At 42.4% G+C, this 19,426-nt stretch overlaps 2 protein-coding genes across 4 annotated transcripts in view; one reads left to right on the forward strand and one right to left on the reverse strand.

Annotated features, from left to right (window-relative positions):
• The window catches only part of LOC135111446 (transmembrane protein 229B-like), a 75,119-nt gene extending 57,594 nt beyond the window's left edge, over positions 1-17,525 (forward strand). For both annotated transcript variants that reach the window (XM_064024741.1, XM_064024740.1), the window contains exons 3-4: positions 10,838-10,984; positions 11,311-17,525. In XM_064024741.1, the coding sequence (XP_063880811.1) occupies positions 10,838-10,984; positions 11,311-11,510 (347 nt within the window). In that variant the 3' untranslated portion in view covers positions 11,511-17,525. The remainder of the gene's footprint in view (positions 1-10,837; positions 10,985-11,310) is intronic.
• LOC135111439 (formin-2-like) lies at positions 635-9,363 on the reverse strand. Of its 2 annotated transcripts, XR_010273739.1 has the most exons (5): positions 9,214-9,360; positions 8,103-8,127; positions 7,035-7,903; positions 6,394-6,948; positions 635-919 (listed from the first exon to the last, which is right to left on the reverse strand). XR_010273739.1 is itself a non-coding variant. In XM_064024729.1 (4 exons), exons 1-3 carry the CDS (start codon positions 9,343-9,345, stop codon positions 6,438-6,440), a joined length of 1,623 nt encoding a protein of 540 aa, XP_063880799.1. In that variant the 5' UTR covers positions 9,346-9,363; the 3' UTR covers positions 635-919; positions 6,394-6,437. The 2 variants fall into 2 exon arrangements, 1 of the variants encoding a protein (XP_063880799.1); XM_064024729.1 differs by having other exon boundaries at positions 6,394-7,903; positions 9,214-9,363.
• Positions 17,526-19,426: the final 1,901 nt, after the last annotated feature.

Consider the following 19,426-nt stretch of genomic DNA (forward strand, 5'->3'; position numbering starts at 1 on the left):
GGTCAGGAATAGTCTGCTTTCTTACTCATTTAAGCCCTCAGGTTTTGCTTTCATGTGATTTTTTTTTTTTTCTCATTCAGTAAACATGCATATTGCGACGGCAGTGAAACTATTTTCTAAACATTTTGCATACTATGATATTCAGGCAAGGCAATTATGAGATATTTCTTGACTGCAAGTTCTTTTTTTCCAGCAACTATTCTGCTGTTATTTGGAAAAGCTTGACAATTAAGACTAATCGCAGTCCGGCAGACACACTCACAAGGCTTCCAAACACCGCGATATGAATATTGTTATATGCAGCGTTTTCCCAGTAAAGTACGTGCTTTATGGTATATTCTAACCCAATACATGTTATTTATTGCAGTTAATAAATGTATTTATTAGAATATAAATTATTTCAATTTGTATTAATTCATTGGCATGAATTCTGGTTCAGTTCAGTTACTTTTTAATTCCTGCTCATTTAGTAACTCTCTCTCTCTCTCTCTCTCTCTCTCTCTCTCTCTCTCTCTCTCTCTCTCTCTCTCTCTCTCTCTCTCTCTCTCTCTCTCGTGTACACATACGCACTCATTGTGTACACAATATATGGCTTTCTTTGCATTATGACTTAATGGATAAAGACACGCAACTATTTGCATTCGTTTTTATTATAATTTTGGAAAAAAAAGGGAGAAAAAACGGAATAAAAATGAAATATTCCTTTTCCCGTCACAAGTTAAGTGGTGTCAGTGGCCGCGGCCGTGCGAGTCTGAGATAGGTAATGAGGCAGCGGTGGCGGCGGCGGCGAGCAGGGAGGAGATTGACGCTGTGCTCAATACGTCACGTTCGGGAGATGGATGCTTTCTAGAACACTTGTAAGTTTTCATACTCGGTCTAACTTGCATAATATCGCAGTTCGTTCCGTACTCTTGACAACCTATGAAAAAAGAAAAAAAATATAAATTAGAATGTTTGGTACATTACACACACACACACACACACACACACACACATACACGTCCTCGTCCTCGTGGTCTCGTCTCGTGATTTCTTTAATGCTCTGATGACGGCGGCACTCTGCTGATCCTTTTCTCCTACCATCCTTTTTCGGTTTCCTTTCCATCCCAATCACAATTTTTCGTCTACTTCCAAACTATCTTAAAAAAAATCGTATGAGGAAGAACTTACACTACAAGGTGGATTGGAAAATGACATTACGGTGCCGTCTCGAGGCCACACCTTAGTGCTGAGGAGGCTGCGCAGCGTCTGGTAAAGTAGCGGAGTAGTTGACGAAGCTAGACTCTGATGCTTACAGGACTACGGGCAACTCTTGCCTGCCGTGACTTCGAGTTAGTGACGGTGAAGGTGTGGTGAGGGTTGTGCCGGCTGTTACTACTTTTACTGCCTTTTTTCATGTGGTAGCTCTTGTTAATTATTGTGGTTCTTTCCCGCAGCTCATAAATTAGTTTATTTAAAGTGACGTGCTAAGAAACCAACTGACCACGAGCAGCAGTTTATTAAACCATAATGTCCAGATGACTCATTGTGTTGTCATGCAAACACTTGAAACCAGTTGAGAGCAATATACACCAATAATTCTGTAAATACTTTATTAAGTTTCGTGTGACCGATGACTGTGGACAGAGTAGCTATGTCATTCAAAATATGAATGCGGTGCTGAAGGTCCGCATCTGTGGAAGATTGGCGTCTTGTTCTTATCTCTTGAGCATGACGTGATTGTTCATACAGCAGAACACCGCAGACTCAGATACTCACGTACTGATGGAATGAAGGCAGTGAGAGCTGCAGCATGAGGTACAGTAATTTCGTGCTGAGAGGAAAGTGGTGACCCAACACTTGCTGGAGGTAGGTTTTTTTTATGAGAGGGGCTCTGACCAAGAGCAAGAAACAACACTGGAAAAGAGGCACAATGAAGGTGCAAGTCCCTAAACAGTGCAATCAAAAGGATTATCCAAATTATGAGAATTGTCGCCAATAGAACGGCCACGACGAAACCCATACTGACGATCAAATAATTTTATAAGGTTATGAATTAATAGACGTGTGAGAATATTCCTATTTCTTGGAAAGACAGGAAATTACAGCCAAAAGTAGTACTCGTAGTTTGAAGGATTTTTATTATTTTATATATTTTTTATTTATTTATTATTATTATTATTATTATTATTATTATTATTATTATTATTATTATTATTATTATTATTATTATTATTATTATTATTATTATTTATTTATTTATTTATTTATTTATTTATTTACTTTTATTTAATTTAATTTTATTTATTTTCTTTTTTTTTTTAGGAACAGGCTGAATGTAGGCAATGCTCAGGACCAAAGAAAGATGCATGTTTACAGACAGAGTTGGAGTTTAACCAAGCAAGGTGCAAGCATCGAGGCACAATTACAGAGAACAATAGGAGGGACCCCATAAGGTCCGTAAGCCTTTTAGAATTAAGGTCAGCGAGAATATGGAAAACATCATTAGGAAGGGTCTTAACAGAAGAGATATCTGGAGGGTGAAGGAGAGGGGAGAACAAATCCTGAATCATATTCAGAGTAGATTTTTTTTTTAAGCAAAGGTTCAGTTTTAGAGACAGATGAGGTGGCAGTGATGCCATCAGGCTGAAATGGAGGAGGAAAAAAAATGCAAAGCACGTGAAATTTAGGATGCGGGTCGACTCTGTCATGTATAGCACGAATTGAACTAACGTTAGGAAGGTTTAGAGCAAAAGAAAGAGTAAGGAATGTACACCTCCATACCAGACACTATCACCTCTGTTATGCGCTCAGCACACAGATGGATTGCTGACACGGACGCAGTAGTCGTTCCAGGGAAAATCAGAATAGTACCTCTTCAGATTCCTCCTAATTAACAGAAGCAAAACGGCAGACACCCTCGCTTTGGAGGATCCTGAGGGGGCATTGGAGCGATAAGACAAGATAAAGATTTTTTTTTTTATGTAGGAGGGACACTGGCCAAGGGCAACAAAAATTCAATAAAAAATAAATAAAAAGGGCCACTGAGATGCCAGTCTCCAAATAGTCCAAAGCGGTAGTTAAAAAATTGAAGGAAGTGTTTTGAAACCTCCCTCTTGAAAGAATTCAAGTCATAGGAAGCTGAAATACAGAAGCAGGCAGGGAGTTCCAGAGTTTACCAAAGAAAGGGATGAATGATTGAGAATACTGTTTGATTCTTATATCAGAGAGGTGGACAGAATAGGGATGAGAGAAAGAAGAAAGTCTTGTGTGCAGCGAGGCCGCGGGAGGAGGGGAGGCATTGAGTTAGCAAGATCAGAAGAGCAGTTAGCATGAAGACAGCGGTAGGAGATAGCAAAAGATGCAACATTGCGGCTATGAGAAAGAGGCTGAAGACAGTCAGTTAGAGGAGAGGAGTTGATGAGAGGGAAAACATTGATTTCACCATGTCTATAAGAGCGGTATGGGTGGAACGCTCCAAGACATGTGAAGTATACTCTGTACATGGACAGATAAGGCCCCTGTACAGAGTTAGCAGCTGGAAGGGTGATAAAAACTAGTGGAGACGTCTCAGAACACCTAATTTCATAGAAGGTGTTTTAGCTAGAGATGAGATGTGAAGTGTGGCAGGACGCTTCACCCGCCCCTGCATTCCATTATCCGGTCCCCTGGGACCTGACGCCAAGCCTCTGGCCGCCCTACCTATCACCACGTGGGAGTGAGGTCAACCCTTATCCCTTTGTCTCCGAACGGATGAGAATTCATGAAGGGGTGAATGGAGAGAAAAAGGTTGAGAACCACTGCTATAGGTTGTGGAGGAAGGCAAAGTTAAAGGATAATTCACCGGGATGGTCAGTGAAGTGAGAGAGAAACCAAAGCCTCCTAGAATGAAGATCTCCGTGAAAGGGAACAGGTTCAGTCTGTGCTCCACTTTCGAAGTTAAATTGTCGAACAGCTTTTTATAGTTAGAGAAATTAGGTGAGATATACAACAGAGATTAATTTAGTTTGAGAGTGACTGAAGTCAAAGCCAGATGATAGAAGATTCGTAAGACTCAAAATTGGGTTGTTCCGCTCATAGACACAACATCCAGATTTCGACTAAAAGTGAAGATGGAGGGAGTGAAAGTAGGAGGGAACAGAGTAGGGGTTACTGCCAGTTACTTCAGACACCTTCGATGAGGAAAAGAAAATGAGATTTTGTAGAAGAGAGATTGAAAATCAGAACTAAAGCCACGAATGTTACAATAGCTAATTAAGAAGTTGAGGGGAATGTCAAGACACTTTGGGTCGATACCAGAAGTACATTTCTGGTTCCCTCACCAGACGGGAACTCCGAGGCTTGTGTTGGAGCCTTTTTTTTTTTTTTTTTAAGGAGTGCGTTTTCTTTGGTGCATGCAATGTGTTTGGCAGAGATAATTCATGAATAAGGGAAAAAGAGTGAATGATAAGACAAAGCACAATATTCTAGAAGAAAAGTGGCCACCTACCACAATAGAGAAAGAACGACCAGAAAAATATACAAAAAATATAAGAAAAGAAAAGATAAAGGTGCAAGAGATGCCTTGAAACCGTATGAAAGGAGTTCAAAAATTAAAGATTTGTTCCAGACACTATCAAAGGCCTTTGATGTCTAAGGGAATAACAAACGTTGAACCAAAATTTCTAAGACAGAATGACCAAGATTCAATAAAGAAGGCTGAAAGATCGTCAGTAGATCGTCCCTTGTGGAATTCTTACTAACAATAGGAAAGAAGGTGGTTTAGAATGTTCCTGTTCAAGATAGACTTAAAAGCTTTAGGAACACAGGAAATCAAAGCTATAGGTCAGTAGTTTGAAGTATTGAAGCAGTCACCCTTAACAGAATAAAAGTAGTCAAATTTTCAGCATGAAGGAAGATATTGATAATGGAGTCGGCAAAGTTTAGTCAAGAAAGATACGAACACGGAGGCAAAGTTATGGAGAACAGTAGAACTCCATTAAGGTTATAAGCCCTCAGAGGATCAAAAGTCAAAGAGGATATGGAAAGTATTACAAAGAATTTCGATAACAGGTAAAATGTAGTCAGAGGGTGGAAGTGAGGAAGGAAGAAGCCATGAATCATCCAGTGTTGCGTTTTCATCGAACGTAAGGAAGGAAAGTTAAAAGAGAGGACACTAGAGCCATTAGTATGAAACAAAAGAAGGAAAGATGAAGAAAAACTGTGGAAGATATTTTTGCCTGGGTGTAAGGAGTCACTAGAAGAAGAATGTCTGATAAGACTTTTAATTTACTATTGACGAAATAACTTATAACAAGTTGTAAGGCAGATTTCGTATGGTTTCGGACAGAAAAAAATATAAGCTTCAAAAAACGGAAGACTAAGGTAACATCCATGAGTTGCCTCTCTGTCTTGGACAACAAGCCAAGTTCAACCAAGGTATATGAGCTTTGGGATGAGAGAAAGTATGTCTCCATGCTAGAGACAATTACTTGTGATATGTGCTCTGTAGAAAGACATGGATCTCAGACACGAAAGTAACAGTCATTCCAGGGAAAATCGCAATGATACCTCCTCAGTAGAATTGTAATGGCAGAAACAGCTCCGCGTCACCAAGTCAAGAGGAGGCACATGAGCGGTAGGACAGAAAAATTAGATAAGATTGTGACCGAAGGAGCCCAATAGAGAAAAAGAGAATTTATGCATAGGTCGTCAGGAATGAAGGTAGGCTGTTGTACCAGTTGCTCTAGGCCATGTAGGATGGCTTGTTTGTCAGTGAAAAAATGCCAACCTATCATGGAGATTTCAGCAAGGGAAATATTGGTTAGAATGTGCTACACTTTAGAAGGCAAATAACCAAAGAAATTGATGTGGTCAGTGGAATTTGTAGGGAGATGTATAGTACAGGTAAATATAGTAAAAGTCTTCAGAATTTTCCACCATCTGGCCAAATGGTGGAAATAAGAAGATTTAAGAATGTTAGCACGAGGACAAGTTATGACTTTACGTAGAAAGGCACACATCCAGATTTGCTTTGAAACTAATGACAGGAAAGATAGGAAAGAACAACAAACATCTGCGTTGCAATGAGAAATAGAAGGTGAGGCTTGGAAAAAGTGAGGCGATGTTCTACTGACTGGAAATTATATAAGGCCACGATTGTTGCATAATTTAATATAAGGACAGTTGGAAGAGGTATCAAAACACTTCGTGTCGTTATCGGAAGAGCAGCTTGCCTTGGGGACATTTGTGTCTCCCCTCCAGATGGGAACTCTGGAGCTCTTTTCCGTAGAGGTTAAGCTACAAGTGTTCTCTTGCGTGATGGACACACGAAATGAAAAAGACAGAGAGGATACAGGAGGATCAGCAGTAGGTTGACCTCTAATAAGTACCTCCTAGGAAGTTTAACTGTATCGGCAAGTGCCTATTGCCTACCCTAATTGCTGGATGGGAAGGGAAGATGCCAGGGCTAATCATCGTCAGGGAAACCAACTTCCTTCTTCATCGAGGGGCCAATCCCAGGCTTCACCTTCATCTTCAGTGGGTTCCCAAGGCCAGTTTTCGTTCCCCATAGGCGGCCACAGGGCGCTTCCATTTCCCAGTGGTGGAAGTATCCAGATCCCGTTCCCACAGGGTGGAAGCACCCAGCTCCCATTCCAGCTCCCTTTCCAAAAAGGAGGAAGCATCCAGCTCACGTTCTTAAAGGGAGGAGGCACCCAGCTCCCGTTCCCAAAGGGAGGAGGCAACCAGCTCCCATTCCCAAAGGGAGGAGGCAACCAGCTCCCATTCCCAAAGGGAGGAGGCAACCAGCTCCTATCTCCAAACGGAGGAGGCACCCAGCTCCCATTCCCAAAGGGAGAAGGCTTCCAGGTCCCGTTCCCAAAGGAAGGAGGCACCCAGCTCCCGTTCTCAAAGGGAGGAGGCACCCAGCTCACGTTCTCGAAGGGAGGAGGCACCCAGCTCCCGTTCTCAAAGGGAGGAGGCACCCAGCTCCCATTTTCAAAGGCAGGAGGCACCCAGCTCCCGTTCTCAAAGGGAGGAGGCACCCAGCTCCCATTCTCAAAGGGAGGAGGCACCCAGCTCCCGTTCTCAAAGGGAGGAGGCACCCAGCTCCCATTCTCAAAGGGAGGAGGCACCCAGCTCCCGTTCTCAAAGGGAGGAGGCACCCAGCTCCCGTTCTCAAAGGGAGGAGGCACCCAGCTCCCGTTCTCAAAGGGAGGAGGCACCCAGCTCCCGTTCTCAAAGGGAGGAGGCACCCAGCTCCCGTTCTCAAAGGGAGGAGGCACCCAGCTCCCGTTCTCAAAGGGAGGAGGCACCCAGCTCTCGTTCTCAAAGGGAGGAGGCACCCAGTTCCAGGTCAACATCGGCACCCAAAAGCAGTTTCCGTTTCCCAATGGTAACAAGAACCAGATTTCCTTCGGTGGCCAGGACGAGCCTTCCTCCTCAGGCTGTGGCCAGGACGAGCCTTCCTCCTCAGGCTGTGGCCAGGACGAGCCTTCCTCCTCAGGCTGTGGCCAGGACGAACTTTCCTCCTCAGGCTGTGGCCAGGACGATCCTTCCTCTTCAGGTTGTGGCCAGATCGGGCCTCCCTCCTCAGGCTGTAGCCAGGACGGGTCTTCTTCCTCAGTCTGTGGCCAGAACGAGCTTTCCTCCTCAGTCTGTGGCCAGGACGAGCTTTCCTCCTCAGTCTGTGGCCAGGATGATTCTTCCTCATCAGGCTGTGGCCAGGTCGGGCCTTCATCCTCAGGATGTAGCCAGGACGGGTCTTCTTCCTCAGTCTGTGGCCAGGACGAGCCTCCCTCCTCAGGCTGTGGCTGGGACGTGCTGTCATCTTCACCGGGCGGCCAGTTGTTTTGATCCTGATTGGGAGGGTGTGGCCAATATGTAGGATGGACGTCCAGAGGCCAAAAGTAGCCCCGCTTTGCTGGCTGGACGGCATCCTCACCTGTGGAGGGAGGAGGTGGGAGATGGAGACCAGAATGCAGGAAGCGGTAAGTGGAAAAAGAGAACACATAGCTTCTGTAATTTTGCTCACATTTTTATAGCTATTGATATGTATTACACCTGGAAACAACAACCTCGTAAGAGGAGGAAAATATATATACAAGACAAATTCGAATTCAAGTTTCAACAGGTGTACTCACCATTGGTCAGGCTGCGCAGTACTGCCTGCAAAGGAAAGGCGAACCTCGTTAATGGCTTACTTCCAGCAAGTGTATCTTGATACAAGGTATGCATGTTTTTATTTCAGAACTTGCATACTTTTTTATAATGTCATATTAATCTTGCAAGAGAATGTTTGTTGCATGTAATAATAGACACTTCAAGACAGCTTCACTTGTTCTCCATCCATCCATGAACGAGTACACAGTCTGCCCATTCCCGACCCGCCGCGACAGGCCACGCAAAATGACGTGCCTTGACTGGTCCGTGTGATCAGGGAGTGTTTTGCTGAGATAAATCATATCTCTCGTCTTACTTTAGTTATCAAACGTCATGAAACGATGATCATAGTCGCTGCTTTTACTTCTAAAATGACAGTTAAACAGTTAAAGGTAACTGTTGTGAAGAAATTGAAAAGATCATGTTAGTGAGCTGCGAACTTGTCACTTTTTTTTCTGAATAGTTTTGGTCCATTTGTTCTTTACTATTTTATTGCGACATTTCGTTGGCGCAAATAACAGAGTTGATACTGTACTTGTATTCAAATCGAAGCTGTACTGAGTTATTTTTATTCCACTAGACATCAAATTCCCTAATCTAGCAGATGAAAATGTTCTCATCATTGCATATAATCTGATATGAAATCGTTACGAATAATTTTATACGATATTTCACCAGTACGCCAAGGCCCCAGTGATCTGTGAGGTCACTCGCAGCTAGGGCCTGGCCAGTGAGACACTGCTGAGGCTGTTCATAGCGGTGCCTTTCTAGAGCTCGTGTTATTCTTGTGAAAGGATACAAACCAAATGTGCCCTTTTGATCTAGCTTTTCCGATTTGGCTTACTGTACTTTAACAATTAGAGGATGTTTTATCCTTGCGGTAGAATCATATACAATAGAATGGTAAGTGTTGCTCACTGGTGGTCTAGTTAATCATTCCAAGTCACTATTTGAGGATTAGTAAACGACAGAAAGTTGATTTCAATCATGCTTGATCCTAAACCCGCGACCAACAAACGCACCGTCTCACCATACCACTTCTTAATTCTTGTTACACTTTTCCCCTGTTTCGAGAGCTGAGTTTAGGATTACCGTGTGACGACTTGAGACTAGCGGCAGCAGACACACCACCACCACCACACTGAACACTGCTAAGGCCTTCATGCTGCTGCTCCTGCCACCCCAGCCGGTGATCAGTTGCTGGCCGTTCCGTGTCGTCTCCATGTATAAAAGCCACCTTTCCCACACCCAAGCCCACTATCCCCTCCCCTTTTCCTCAATGTATATTTTATTTTCTCTTTTTTTTTATTTCATCGTCCTTCCGTGCATCATACCCCCCACTTACCTGTCATTGCCAACACACCTGCATACACACCTTCTCAAAGGGGTGGCTCGGGTGATTAAGGAAATGCTTGTAGTGGAAGCGTCTCTTTGATTACATAATATAGTTGCAAACACTTCACATCAATGCGTGTTTAAATGTTAGCGAAAACTTTTTTTTTTCTCTACCTCAGTGAATACCTAAAAAGGTGGCTGAGAAATATGTTTCTTAGAGAAATAAGGACGCGTTCTCCAGCTGATGCACGTACACACAAAAAATACATGTAAATAAATTATATGCTCTAGCTGAGTTGCCTTGTGAGTGTGGCAGGTATTTATTTACTGGGTTGCCAGCGCTTGCGAGCGTTGCTCCAAATCGGTGACACGGGTGTGCGTGCGTGCGTGCGTGCGTGCGTGCGCGCGTGAGTGCGTGAGTGTGTCTGTGTACGCGAGCGTGCGTGTGCGTGGGTGCGCGCGTGTGTGAGTGCTTCACGTTGTGTGTGAGTGCTTCACGTTGTGTGTGTGTGTGTGTGTGTGTGTGTGCGCGCGTGGGTGCAATATGAGACAGACAAAATTGAAGATGAGGATAAGGTTGATGATGATGATGATTATGATGATGATAATGATGAGGAGGAGGAGGAGGATAATAATAATAATAATAATAATAATAATAATAATAATAATAATAATGATAATAATGAAATAAAAAAAACACAATCACCCAGGATCTTAAGGCGTATTTTCTTAAACATTTACACTCTACGATAAAGAATAACTGGTAAAAAACAAAATAAAATAAAAATTGTACGTTTACTAAGAGATGAGGAAGATTGCCACGTCATCCAGACGTTTCCTCGCCGCCTCACCACCACTTCACTTCCTGGCCTTCTCACCACCATCTCACCTCCTCGTCTCAGCAGTTATGATTGACCTGCGCCGCTTTGGTTTCCTTCGTGACGGAATTTCCAGTTGGCAGTAGAGGTCTTCACGCATATTAAGAATCCGTCTGACGAAGAGAATGATACGCCAGGGCAATGTGAGAACGCCCATTCCCACTTTGATCCAGTCTGTCCTCTCACTGTCACAGCTTCACGACGCAAATGTAATAAAGGAAGGTTTTTGAGTAGTTTCTTTATAGGAATCAAGACGATTTTTTTTGAGGAAAATAAAGAAATGTCCTTAATTCTACTTCTCAGTATGGCATGTTCACATAAATGTGTTATCTCTTTATGTATTCCTTTGATTTATCCTTTTGACATTTTGTATTGACAGTTTTGTTAGCAATGTATTTGTTTGTTTTTTTCCTGAAGGTGTAGTATGCGTATGAGGCGGTGGTGGTGGTGGCGGGCGGGTGTTGTGTTGGCGGGTGGTGAGTAACATGCCGTGTACATTGCAGGAAGCACAAGCGTGTGGTCCCTCTTCATTTACGGCGTGGGCAGTCTGGTGGTGGAACAGCTGTACAGGCGCTTCCACACCTCCCTGCCGCTGCTGCTGCGAGGACTCTGCTACGTCGCCTGGATCTACGTGTGGGAGTTCTCGACAGGTGAGTTTCATGCGTAGGAATGAGTCTCCGGTCACTGCTTCGGGTGATTTGCTTATTTTCCTTGTCTGTTCTTACTTTTTTTTTTTTTTTTTTTGTCTGTCTGCCTCTAGATGATAATCATAATAATTAATCTTAACAATTTGTTTTTCTTTCTGTGATACGTAATTAGGTAAACTTTATATTTCAGATGCTTTAAATATTGCATTTACAGTGTGTGTGTGTGTGTATGTGTGTGTGTGTGTGTGTGTGTGTGTGTGTGTGTGATAGTACTGGCAGTAGTGCTGGTGGTGATGATGGTGATGAATAACGGAGGACTGGCTTTACAGGCCTCATCCTGCGGCAGTATGGCGCCTGTCCCTGGGATTACACGGAAAGGAACTACAACCTGCTGGGCCTCATCACCCTGGAGTACTTCCCCGCCTGGTACCTCGCCTCAGTCCTCACCGAGCAGTTTCTCATCCACAACCTCCTGTTCCTCTCCCTCTACTCCCAGGACTCCCACAACCGTCTCCACCACAAGGGATAGGAGAGGGCGGTGTGCGGAGATGGTGTCTGTACAGCACCTCTGACTCCGGCGAGGTGAAATGGGTATATAACGGGAGGCCTTTCTCTGTTAAGCGTTAGTAGGCGACCGTCTCTTGTTCCCTAGGCAGAAATTCATTCTTCAGAGTCTATTTTTGGACCGCGACTGACTAACTGTGTTTTAGTGGCGAGATCGTTTCGTGTTCTTGTTGAAGATTTTAAGACTTTACAAAAAAATATTAGGGAAACTAACCCCCCCTTTTAGACTTCACGATGGTTGATATTCGCTTGCGTTTTTACGTCACGAAGGAAGGGCACTTGTTGTATACTATGTTTCCTCGGCTGCTGTGGCGGGGAGGCGATCCCGGACAGAAGGTTTAAGTGAGAGTACGTATGGATGTTGGTCGGCTGTGAGCTGATTTTTTAAGTGAAGTAATCGTTACTTTTGATGTTATTATTACTTTTTTTTTATTTTTTTATTATTATTATGAATATATATACGAGACCAGGAATGTTGGCTGACTCGTGACCCAGATTTTTTATGTCGTGTAATTGTTCATATTATTATTATTATTATTATTATTATTATTATTATTACTATTATTATTATTATTATTATTATTATTATTATTATTATTATTATTATTATTATTATCATTATTATTATTATCATTATTATTGTTATTATTATTATTATTATTTTATTCTTATTTTTTATCATTATTATCATCATTATCATCATCATTTGTCAGGCTGGCGGTGGCGCGGGTGGCGGCGGCCTTCAGTGCCTCATTCAGAGCAGACGCTGAGTCAGGGGGATTTACAAAAACTCAGTGCACGGTCAATATTTTCCGGAGATATATACGATTTATGTATTTTTTTTTTTTTTTACGCATGAGAGAGAGAGAGAGAGAGAGAGAGAGAGAGAGAGAGAGAGAGAGAGAGAGAGAGAGAGAGAGAGAGATTTATCGACTCAATTCAGATAAATTCTCTAGCCATATCTAAATACATTCCTAATTTAACCTCATCAATGTACAAGTTGTGTTGCGCTGTATTGCACAGTAGTCACCACGACTTGATGATTCTACCTAACCGGGATGAAGAAATCACCAAGCACCAAGTTTTCCCTGTTCATAAATGTATTAGTTTATTGATTCATTCATTTATGTTTTAATGCTGTAGCTTTCGTATCCGTGAGACGCGTGTAGTGAAATGTCAGGCTTGTGTAACACACACACACACACACACTGTAGCTGTCGTCCTGTCCCATCACATCATTTCGAAATCATAGAAGTAGTGAATCATATAGCCAGCCGGAGAGACGACAAGCTGCCCCACACATTTAATCAAATGCAAGGAGAGTTAACTTCCAAGCTCCAGCAGACAGGCTAACTTGGGTTCGTTTGTCTACGTTTTTCTTTTCTTTTTTTATAAGTTTATTGTCAATTAATTACAAGTACACACACACACACACACACACACACACACACACACACACACACACACACACACACACACGTCGCCATGCTTCATCACGCCACTTCGAAACCATTAAAAAGTAGTGCTATTACCTACAGTTAATGAGAAAACCATCGCCATATATACTTTAGGCCAAGGAGGGTTAGACTTTGACTCCATTAATTAGGTTAATTAGAATCTGTACCTACACGCATTTAAATATGCTGCCCTTATATGACACACACACACACACACACACACACACACACACACACACACACACACACACACACACACACACAACACACACACTACTTAGATTTAACTAAAGGTTTGCTTATTAAATTTATAGATGAAAGGTGTCAACGTAAATACACGAGTTATTTATGTTCTGCAGGAATTTACTCTAAAGCATATGCGTGGCTGTGTATCTGAAGCGTTATTATAATATTCCTATGTCGACCAATTTTGACATTACAGCAGGGAGTGTTTCATCGCATTAATTTCACTATTCTACATATTGTCACTTAGTTCTCACGTGTGTGTTTTGTCTTCAGTGACGTGTTTGTGCCCTTCTGGCATCTGTTTCTTGTTATGGTCTGGGAAATGTTGGAAACTTAAGAGGAAGGCAGACCGAATGTAGCGCTTGCCCTGCTGCAGTGGTTCACCTGGTGTAGTGGATCATCTTAGCTTCTCTGAGACGTTTTGGAATATTCTTAGTTTTTTATTATTTTCTGTAAGGCGTCGAGGACATTAGAGTGTCTTTTGTTATTATGTTGTTATGGATATTGTATTGTTATTATGAATTTGCGGTTATATTACTTTCACTACTACTACTACTACTATTACTACTACTACTACTACTATTACTGATAACTCGAAGATCACAAGCGATATACAGTCAGGGTAATTCAATTTCGTATCACCACGTCGAGGCGCCTCTTACATTGCTTAACTAAGGAATACATCACCATTTTTATTACCATTTGACTCTGCACTTTTCATTCCACCACCGAGGATAATGATGTACTTCGTGGCACGTGAATGCGTTAAGTCATGGAAGCACCTGAGCAGGACACAACATTCCAGGTGAAAACACTGCATGTGAAACTCGCTTGCAGAGGCGCGTTGCTATTAAGTCAATGCGAAAAAAAAGTATCCCTAGAAACTCGTAACTCCGGTGGTAAATGTACTAAATCTCAGACCGCCATGTTGTAATTACTTGCTACACGGAAGTCGTTGTGTTTTTTTGCTCAGAAGCGCGTCAGGTTTAGGAAAGAGAGCCATATTGATTTCATATTAACTACGTGGAATCAACTCTCGGCACATAAGCGAGTGGGAAGAGGAAATCTTTTTATATTTTTTTCACAGATATGAACGATTTATTTTAGGGGTAGTAAAATTTATAATGATGGACATCTCAATGGACTGATATTAGGGGGAAATGTCTGTTTTTTAATGTTGTAGTGAACTAGGAATTTGAGTTTTTTTACTGATATGAACGACAGACTTTTTTTTCAGGTAGTAAATCCAAAACCTCGTCATGCACAATAAACGTTTTAATGAATGGATGAATTAGGCTGGAATGTCTATTATTCTGGTGCCGAAATGAACTGCGAAAGAAATTTTATGCTCTTTCATCGCGTACAGTAAATATAAATCACGTATTTCAGTGAATATATGAGTTAAGCGGCTTAATATACGAGTTATATAAGAATGTAAGGTTTTTATATTTTAGGTGTCGAGGCGAACTGACGAAGCGTGATCAATCCACATTAGTTTTCCAGGCGAGTGAGCGGCGGGGGGAGTGAGGCGGGCCAGAGAGGCGGTGGGGCGTGCGGGGGTCCAGAGCTCGGCTCCCAAACTCACGCGACGCAGCGGAGTTTGTTCATCACTGCGGCCTTCCTTCCCTTGTCACGCGTTATAACGAAGGTAAAGAGGGAGCCTGTGACTGCCGGGGAGCAAAGCAGATAAGACAAATAATGTGCTGGTGGTAGCGGTTGTGATTTTACTGGTGGTGGTAGTAGAGGTAGTGGTGGTGGAATAGAAGTGTGTACCCCTTCATTAGATTACGTCTTGTCTTCGTCCCCACCTGCGCACATACACACACACACATTGACACTCGTTTACTTTCCGCTCCAATATTTTCCAAGAAGCCTAAGTATTATTGCCTTCATCGACCAGATGTAAACTAACATATATCGAGGAAGAGTCTCTCTCTCTCTCTCTCTCTCTCTCTCTCTCTCTCTCTCTCTCTCTCTCTCTCTCTCTCTCTCTCTCTCTCTCTCTCTCTCTCTCTCTCTCGACTCAGTGATCGACCCCGCAGTTGTGACGTCAAGGAAAACCTTGTATCTTTCTTTGGACTTAGGGATAGTGAAGACTGATCATAAAGGAAGCCTGCATCACGTCAACCTCAGGAAGCCTTAGAGTACAGAGGGAAAGTGATACTCGTTTGTTTATTAATGGCAACACGAGAGGCGGTTATTTGGCGTCTCCGCGAAGTGAATGTAGTTTGCAAAGGGACAATGCAAATGAGGGTAATCTTTTCCAGTAACTGTTGATAATCATTCATGTACGTAAATAGAGTCATTAGCGAGGTGGTGTAAATGGACGAACCAATGGAAAGGTCTTTTTTTTTTTTAATGTGAATGTTGTTGTAGGTTTTTTTCTTGAACATTTAAATGGGAAATGTGACTTTTTTCTATAGTATATTTATGGGGTAGGTGCCAATGTGATGAGCTGAGTTACGGAATGACCTTGAGTAGCATAGCAAGTTTACAGAGTAGCAGTACTTTACTCACAGCTGGTAACAGTAGTAAGTACCGTAGTGGTTTTTGTTAGTTACCAGCATCATCCAAGGTACGTCATTTTTGTTCCACGTTAACACGTCATAGATGAGTACTCCAATGCTGCTGATGATGCTGGTAGCCTTAGATCTCTTGTACTACTTAACTAATCTCTCTTGATATATCTTACTACCATGAAATACAATAATATGTTTAAGGAACATTAATGATATGCATATTCGTGTTCTGACCGACACTCAGTAGACACACAAAACATTTTATTGATCCTGTGATGAAAGACGTAGTGGAGGGGAAGCTAAATTAATTAAAAGCTCAATCGACTCTTTCACAGTGGGCAATAATTGACTTTAATTAAATTCACGTCAAGTAATTAGTTGAGAACGGTATCAGTAAATCATAGTATAAAGTTGCATGTACCTTCTATACGGTAACACACTTTACCAATAATGATTTATAAATACCTCTAGAGACCGTACCTGTAGAGAACGTCTGTACATACTTAACAGTGTAAGTGTAGTCGTGGCGCGGCCAATACCACTTGTAATGCATTCCACTCATAATTTTTTTTTATATATACGTATACAAGCTGCTTTCTATACTGGCTTGTCCGAGTGCACGTTTGCGGAAGTGTGTGAGCGAGCATGAAGGAAATTATTTGTATGGATTTGAAGCACCACGCCAAGAAGTGACCGTGTGGCACCAAGGCTGTTATAGTTGTGTTTGTATTAGGTGAATAATCCGGAGGTTGGACAAAAGGTACATAACGCTGGACATGGTGGAGGTGTAAACGTTGCCAAGAGAGCGTGAGGGAGTGAAGGAGTAAACACGTGTAATATGTACCGTACCTGCGCTGCCAAAACGTGTTAGGTGTTCGTTCCGTCACGCCTGTAACCTCGGGCCGGGTCTTCTTAGTTACTAAGGAGGAGAATCGTGTTTTCTTACAGATATTTATTCCTCAAGAAAAGACATTATATACGTTTACCTCTACTACTTTCCCTTTTAAATAGTGTTAATTACTAACATTAAAAAAAAAAGGTGTTTTCCAGAGAGATACAGTTCGCTCTCTTCTTTCTCTTAAAAAGACATTATATATATACTTCCTAGACTTGTTATGTACTTCCTAGACTCGGCATGAAGTAGCGGATTGTAGGGTCACTACTGGCCGGCACGAGTTACGAGCTGTAACTACAAAACACGTAACGCAGCATTTTAATCAGTAGGTTATATGCCCACAGTGGTCACTCGTTGCCGGGAACACTGGCACAGCACCTCCCAGTGTTGTGGGTTCACCGGTGGCCACTGGGCACCCCTAGATCTCTTAGTGCATGTCAAGGAAAACTCCATATGTTGCTGATGACGTACTGGTATAATTTACTGTGATAATATTTAGTTACTAACAAAAAGTATCCGTCACGTGTTTAGAAGCATTTTGTATTACAGTATGCAAATTAGTGTGTGTGAAATTTGTTCTGACTTTTTTTCTTCTTCTTTTATTCAAGTGCCTACAAAGTTTGCCAGCGCCTGATGCTTTCCCTCCCAGGACAATCTTCCTCTCGAGACAATCTCTGGCGATAGTCTCTCTTAGCAATTATGAGTCTGCTCACCCATTTTAATTCTATAGTTTACAAGTATGTTTATTTTTTCTTACAAGTAGTTAGTAATACTGACATTGTTGCTCCCATCCATCAGGACATCAGGAAATACGTTGTATATATTTTATCAAATATTTATCAAATACAACATTAGAAGAATTCTCATTTTCATTTATTATTATTATTCAGGTTAAGTTTTCTTGTTCTGTAATCATTGTATAACGCGCACGTCACATCTTCTCCACTCCAAGGTGACTCCATGCAAGTGCACCCGGCTTTGCAGCTGACCAACACTCAAGGTTCTCTTCTGTGGCAGTGCACTCAATGTGCAATGCCATAAACCCAGTCCACATCCCAGCGCTGTGCTTCCCGTTCGTTATTGCTGAAGGACCGTCGTTATTGCTGAAGGATTTTTTTTTTATTTGCGCTTTGAGTCAGCTAACAAATTGGTAAGCGGTTGATGCGGCCGATAAGTTGCTACAAAAGAAAAAAAAACCATCCTCCAGCAGCGCAGCAAAACCTCTCATCCGGGAAACTACTGCGTGGCTCAGCTCCCGTCGGGACTCGCTGCCATAGTGGCGGGAAAGATTTTATGTGCAGCAAGCCTTTGGATTAAGGATTTCCAGACTAGTGGCCTGATAAGAGGACATGCCCATCATTGTTCACTCATTGTTCATTCACATTTGAACGGCAAACCACCACAATGCCCGTGTTCAGCGAAATCATCAAGCTTGAGGCTAAAAAGGAAGATGAGGCAGCCGGACCTCTAAGGGTGCGTCTGCGTCCACACGGTCGAACACTATCTGTCGGACAAACAGTTACCAAATCATAAGGCGAAACAGGATGACGTCATGAGCGCTGAAACGAGGAAAGTTGATACCGCAACAAATGGTACCAGATGATGATGTTATACTATAGTTTCTACTCCGTTCACAAAAGACCGGCAGACAATGTTTGAAGCTGATGTCCCCTGGCAACACGGATATTTAAGACTGTTAATGTGGGCTCGGGAGACTGGTGGTTGTTGCCAGCGTCTAGTGCGGTACATCACAGCCATGGTGCACAGTCAGATAAAAAAAAAAAAAAAAAAAAAAAAAAAAAAAAAAAAAAAAAAAAAAAAAAATAGAAAATTGCACGATTATTGTATGCAGTGTGAGGAAAAGGTGGTGAGAAGGGAATAATGCGAGTGATTGGATATGATGAGAGGATTGGTTACAAAGACGAAGTGAAAGGGAAGCCATGCAACCATTTTACATTAACTGCGAATTGCTTATGATCAGATTTTAGTAACTATATGCGGATGGACCCAAAAGTAACAACTCTGTTCATCGTGTGCCTGGCAATGTCATACTTCCATGCCTCTGTTCCGCCAGACAAGACAGTGTCCGAGGGTGCGAAACTACGAACACGGGGCAGTGTCTGTTAACACTCCTTGGTGCTCACTTCCGACTTCATCAGCACTCCCATCCTCTTTCTTCTTCCTATTGTTATCTTTTAACAGTGAGTGCTCGACGGACAATGACAATGTCCGTGGGTGTTGTTCGAAGGACATCGACCGACCGTGAGGACGCACTGGACGCACCCTAACGGACCTCTTCCATTTAGCCAATCCCTGCATCGGATTTCCCTTTCCCGGTTTTGCATCGTTTTCTCTTCCTTGCTTTCCTGTGCACTCTGCAGCGATGCGATACCATACACCACTTATTAGGCTACGCTATTGGCGCTATTGCGCTGTCTAGGAAAGTAATGCACAGAGGCCAGAAACAGGGCAAATAGGGTATTAGAATTCCTTTCTAGGAGTGTTAAAAGTAGAAGGCCCGAAGTAATATTAGTAGTTATATTTGGTGCTGGTCAGACCTCATCTAGAGACTACGCTACGCAGTTCTGGTCCCCACATTACAGGAAAGATAGGTCTATTAGAATCAGTACAAAGGAGAATAAAGGATTCAGGGGAAGAGGAGTATTCCTTATGAGAGACTAGCTGTTAAATTTACATTCTTTAGAGGGACGTAAGATTCAGGGGAAGAGGAGTATTCCTTATGAGGAGAGACTAGCTGTTAAAT

Source organism: Scylla paramamosain, chromosome 22, assembly GCF_035594125.1.
Source record: "Scylla paramamosain isolate STU-SP2022 chromosome 22, ASM3559412v1, whole genome shotgun sequence".
NCBI lineage: Eukaryota > Metazoa > Arthropoda > Malacostraca > Decapoda > Portunidae > Scylla > Scylla paramamosain.

Coding starts and splice junctions, on each gene's coding strand:
- LOC135111439 (XM_064024729.1), bottom strand. CDS start 9,345: ATGGAGACGACACGGAACGGCCAGCAACTGATCACCGGCTGGGGTGGC. Junction 8,128..9,213: donor TAGTCTCAAGTCGTCACACG/GTAATCCTAAAC, acceptor TTTCCTTTGCAG/GCAGTACTGCGCAGCCTGAC. Junction 7,904..8,102: donor ACTGCGCAGCCTGACCAATG/GTGAGTACACCT, acceptor CTCCCTCCACAG/GTGAGGATGCCGTCCAGCCA.